The following is a 6,147-nucleotide window of genomic DNA, read 5'->3' as shown; positions in this document are numbered from 1 at the left end:
GGCCCAAAAACTAAACATACCCAACAATAGTTTACACCTAATAGAATGATATACTCCATCTATATTATATTAAAAGCATGAACTACCTAACTTAAAAGCTAAATTACATAAATACCCTTTTAATTAACCTAAATAATCTACTAATTTTTTTAAACTAAATATTTCATACGGATAGTCACAACGATTCCAACCATCGTGTTGCTTCAGTCACAACCATTCGCTCCTTATAATTTTTTAAATTCTCCAGACCTCTTTCCGTCACAACTTTGTGTTTTATAATGAAAGAGCTTAGGGCAATTATTAGAGATCATTTAGAATATCCATAAATGCGTCATCCGCACAATGTGGACCTCATCTACAAGGAACCAAGATTAAATGAGTTTTGATGCGTATGTTTTTGTGCAAGACTTATGCTTTTGTACTACTATCCTATGAACCTATCTTAATCTATTTATTAGGAGTAAAATTTAATTAATCTCATTTTGATATCATAAAAAGGATAAAACCAGATATAAATTGTCATGGCTCTAGATATATTATATATTGTCCAGGTTTCTGAATCCTCCTTATTCTAATCAGTAATGGCACCAAAGAGGAAGAAATGGCAGTCTGGCAAACATGGAGACATCTATTAGGGTAGTGGAGGAAATCTCGAACTGGGAATTCAAGAACAACACACTTCTTGAAAAAGTCAGAATAAATATCTCAAATGATCACTCAAGTTAAGTAAATTATGATGCAAAGTCACTTAGCTTTATTTTATATTAATAAAGTCACTTAAGTCGTATATTATTTCACAAAAAATCACATTTTCGGTATGTGAACTAAACTTTCCCTGAAATACCTTTTGGCATTTTAAATTCTAATTTATTATTTATATTATTGTGTATAAAAGCATATACTGTAGTTGAAATAAACAAAAATGTAAAAGCTAGCCCTTCTGTTATAAAACTTCATTTCGAACTAATTATGTGCCTAATGACGTTATTTAAGTAATCCCGATATGTCTGTAAAGGCTCCTGTTATTTTGACATTCCTTAAAGTCCATATTTATTTTATGGTGAATATGAGAAAAGAACTTATAAATAATGAAGAGTAACATGTTCGACCTTTCACTATATCTAAGTTTGAGCTTAAATAATCATTTCATAGAAAGAATTTGAAGAATATAAGCTATTGCTTGGTCAATTGAAACTAAGAAATATCTAATGCCTCGGTTTATTTGTTTGCAACTAAAATGAAAAATAAGTGTAAGTCATGACCAGTTTGGCCGGACGAATGAGTTAAACGGTTAAAACCCATTAAGAACGTGGGGCCTTTGGTATTACGTATGAAACTATTTTTTTTTTACTAATTAGTAAAGAAGCAGTTTAAAATGCCAACAAGGATTTTTGGCGAATCTTACTTCACAATGCAGCAATAGTGATGTTTTAAGAGATAACACACAAATTAAGGGACTTTATTGATACAAACCAAATCAAAGTAGTTTTACTCCATACGTGTGTGACTTAAGTGTGTTCATCGGTCAGTATTTGGTTAAAATTTAAATATATCAATATATGAAGTTAAAGTTGGAGTTAAAAAAAAAAAAGCCAAAATCGTGCTTCATATAAGTTTCATTTGAAAAAAAAAAACCTGAACTTTTATGAGAAATGTTACTTCATTTGAGACACTCACAAACAAAATATTCAGCTATGGATTTTCTATTTAAGAATGAAGTTAAATAATGGAAAAAATTATAAAACAAACATTAATTGGTCCGCAAATAATATGTGTCCAAATTAAATATTGTTATAACTCGAACAATAATTTGTAAAATATACATATGATTACATTTTATATTTTGTAATACAAACTTTATATAATAATGATATGAGCTAAACGTGCAACGCACGTTGAGAGAGACTAGTATATACTAAATATACCAACTTATATACACTTGGGAGTATATAGAATTGTATACACTCTGTATATCTGAGTATATCTCTTCATATACCACAAAAAATCAATCACACAAAGAGCAAACAGCAAGAATAAACATGCTAAGACCTTAAATGTTTGAGGCAAAGTTAAGCAGAATCAAGAGGAGGACAATATACAAGGCAAACACCAACAATATACATGATATACAAAGACTTCACTTATTTTTAAACACTCAAGAGGGTCCCATAGGACATGGATTCTTAAGAGGGAACCCCAGCAACCTAGAATAGGGGAATTGAACCGAGTTAGCTAGAAACTCCAAGTTGTATTCCCTTCTTCCTTGGTTCTAGGTAAGTCATACTCATAATTGTCCATATACTATGTGACATCCTCTCTCAATTTAGACTTTCAATATTTAGATTCATGTTTCCAAACTTCAAACTGTGCTAAGGTCTAGACAGTTCACATAGAGAAAGAAGTAAAGGGGACAACATCTATTTTTAACAGGCATGGGCAATTCAAGTGTATGCACAAGCAGGAACACACAATTAGGCATAGTACATAGTCATATAAACATGCATTTGATATTTACTTTTAGTATGCTAGCAAGACATAGCAATCCCATAATTCATACAAGTCCAAACAAATAAACAAGGGTATAAACTCATCTAGTTCACAGAGTGTTCTCGACTGAGCCTAACAGGTTCAAACTTAGCAGGGAAGTGATTACAAAATACATAAATAGCATGTTTTGCCGATAGGGAACTTCAACTATCATTACAAGACTCAACAGAGCATTAGTATAGGTTCACAGATGCTAAAACTGAATCTAACATGTTTTTAACCTTATAAATCAGATTCTAAGATCATAATACCAAAAATAGTCAACAAACTAACTTTAGGCCAAGACCAAAACAGCCGTGAGTGGCACCCACCCAAATCCTGTTATAGCTCGTATTTTGTACGTTCGGATAATTCAAGATAATTGCGAGAAGTTAAAGGTAAGACTATTTTCCAAATTATTTTAGTGAACAAGTTGTTTATTGGTATGGAAATATTGAGAAAGACTAAGGGTAAAATGAGAATTTCACAAAAGATTCAAGAAGGTTCACATGGTATTAGTAGGAGCCATATAAATATATATATATATATATACACTACTAAAAAAACAGCGTTTAGTGACGGACGTATTCCGTCACTAATCAGCATATATCTGTTGCTAAACATGTGTTGCGACGGATTAGCGACGGAATGTCGTCTGTTGCGATTTTGCGCGTTGCTAACCTATTAGCGACGGAAAAATAAAATCCATAGCAAACTTAGCGACAGAGTGGCGACGTATGAAATCCATTCCACATTATAGCAACGGATTATTTTGTTGCTATTGTTATGAATTCCGTGACTAATTTTATATTTCATTTCGTCGTTTTAGTAAATTAGCGACGAAAACTATTGTCGCTAATCCGTCGCAAAATCTTTGAATTATTTATGCCTGCATTTAGCGACAATACAATGTTTGTCGCAGTCTGTAGCCTACTGTTTTCCCTCTAGCAACGACCGAAATCCGTCGCAAATCTGTCACAAATATTTTTCTTTCAATTTTTTATTTTATTTTAAATACACCTGTTAACACATACTAAATACAAAGTAATAAATACCCTTAAAAATAACTGACATTCACATAAAATAATATTTATAAACAAAATTCAAAATAGATAGCGAAATCCTAATCGTTAAGTCCAAAACACCGACAACATCAAGCTGTCAACTACCAAAAGAACCCACACATCCATCAAGTATTGTTAGTGCATAATTTTGTTCTTTCCAACAAAAAGCAGATAACTTTGTGCTTGAGATCCAAGACCATATATTCTTCTCTTCCTTGTTCCCCTAGCAGCTTCGTAATATGCTTCACATTGATCAATATCAGACTGAGATCAACATCATTGCCCTTGGCATCCTGCAAAAATTAAAAGAGCTTTAGCCATCCGATATCTTGTCACGGTTACAGCTTAAGCCGTATAATCCTGAGAAAGAACTACTCTCAATCAATAATGTTTCATTACTTATCAACATCAAAACAGACTTGAAACCAAAACTTTAGACTATAAAGAAACTAAAACAAGCCCCACAAAATGCATATATCACAAGTTAATTGGCTGCTAGCACTAAGCTAATACCATATACCACAAGTTAATTGGCTGCTAGCACTAAGCTAATACCATATACCACAAGTTTACACCTTCTGCTCATGTTTTCCTTTCTGTTTTACTGATAAGTTTAATCAATTGCATTAATAGCACTTAGATGGTTGGAAAATGTATACAATACACTATGCTTGTGTTGTTCAACCACATCCATTTTAACAAAATATCCCAATTATCTACACGTCATAGTTAGAACCCTTTACACCAAAACTATAAGTAACATGGAGAAAAGTATCCAAATGTTCAAGTATAAGAAAGGTATGATTTCCAGTGACCCTATTTCATAATTCATTAGTTTTGAATTTCATCTACTTACAGCTTCAATATCTTCTTCTGCCAAAGCTTGATAAACTCTAGATCTGCTCATAGGATTAATGCTCCTAAGCAAACTTGAATAACTTAGCTTGCTGGTGTTTTTTGCGTCCTTTAGTATGCAATCAGGGGGTTGCCCCTGCATAAAAAATTAAATTGTATTCAATGGGAGAAATTACTAGCTTAAAACACTAATACAGGCAGAACTTAAAAAAAAAAAAAAAAAAAGGCAAAAGGAACCAAAGCACATGAATGTATATGAAGAATTAGTTGGCCATACAGCAATCCATAAAGAAACACAATGCAAATCACATGAGAGATGTGAACAAAGATTTAATAAATGCAAGGGAAGTGTAACTGCAATTATAGTGCCAATGGGCATGAAGTAAGTAGAATTATTCTACATTCACATCACATGTATTATTTTATTCTAAAACAAAGTAAAAGTGACACTAATATAGCAGTGAAGCGGTAAACTTTCTTTCCAATCTCAAAGAAAAATCAGCATATATCTTGTTAAGGATGTAAATTTCAGATGAAAGTATCAGTTACTAGTTTATTTGAGTTGGTTAAGTTCTTCCATATTTTGAGTTCTAAGAAATTTCTATACTATCTTTACATCTTTTCTCCCTAGCTACTCCAAAAATAACTTGAAACAATAACGTTTTACCTTTTAAAGAATCGGACCATGAGTTGACAGAGGAATGTGGAATATGGAAGATTTTGGCAAAATAACGGCTACAACACTAGATCCATCCATATTCACACACCAACTACTACACCAATATTTTAAAAAAGTTTGGAGGCAAGGTTACTTGGGATTTTCTTTTCCGCAGATAATTCATGTGATCTTCATGCTAAAATCTATAAATTTTTGAGTTGTAGAATATTTACCAGTAGAATATAGTTTTAGTAATCTATAGTCTTCAGTCATAAGGACTTGTTAAGGTTCAATCCTCTCCATCTCAACATATGTTAGTACATTAGTTTTCAAGAGTCAATAACAACTGTGTTCTTTTTGGACCGACTAAAAAAAAATAAGCTTCGCATATACAATTAGGTACTAATTGGCATTTGTATATTATAAGAGCTGGAAGGTTAAGTTAGTTATGGACTTGTGGTGGGGTTGTAAGTACCCATCCTTAGATTAAGTCGCCTTTGGTATATGCAGTAACAATATTACAAATTCCAGCAAAAGCACACCAGTAACAACATAGAACATCAACAGCAATGCAGATTCATGTTTAGCCCAAAAAAAAAGCAATGGCTTAGTTCAAAATGGAACAGCAAGTAACCTTATAGCACAACAGTTCCAACACCAAGATATGTAGGAGCTTAATTCATCAGATGCAATGGCCAAATCACAAATACAACAACAACCCATAAAATGTAGTAGCACATGTCGTTCACTATTAGGCCAAAATGCAATGGCAAAAACCAAGCAACCATTTAATCTCAATTCATTACCGATCATAGAAGCCAACTGTAGGTAATGGCCAAGCAGCAAAACAACAAAATGTAAAGGCAGGAGTCATTAAAATTCAGAACTGCACAACCATTACACCTTAGTTCTCAAAATAGAAACCAAGTGCAGCAATATGTTCTCAGTGCAACAACACTCAAAATTATCTCAAGGTTGTCCCAACAATGAATTTAAAAGTGCCACAACAGCCTTTAAGACAGTACACCTTGACAAGGAGATGTA

The 6,147-nt window shown here is 32.7% G+C and overlaps 1 protein-coding gene across 1 annotated transcript; it reads right to left on the bottom strand.

Annotated features, from left to right (window-relative positions):
* Positions 1-3,676: 3,676 nt before the first annotated feature.
* LOC132618210 (uncharacterized) lies at positions 3,677-5,065 on the bottom strand. The gene is made up of 2 exons (XM_060333272.1): positions 4,447-5,065; positions 3,677-3,883 (listed from the first exon to the last, which is right to left on the bottom strand). The coding sequence occupies exons 1-2, from the start codon at positions 4,585-4,587 to the stop codon at positions 3,716-3,718; spliced, it is 309 nt and encodes a 102-aa protein (XP_060189255.1). The 5' UTR covers positions 4,588-5,065; the 3' UTR covers positions 3,677-3,715.
* Between the last annotated feature and the right edge of the window lie 1,082 nt (positions 5,066-6,147).

Source organism: Lycium barbarum, chromosome 11 (assembly GCF_019175385.1).
Source record: "Lycium barbarum isolate Lr01 chromosome 11, ASM1917538v2, whole genome shotgun sequence".
NCBI lineage: Eukaryota > Viridiplantae > Streptophyta > Magnoliopsida > Solanales > Solanaceae > Lycium > Lycium barbarum.
This window is presented reverse-complemented; position numbering and strand designations above follow the sequence as displayed.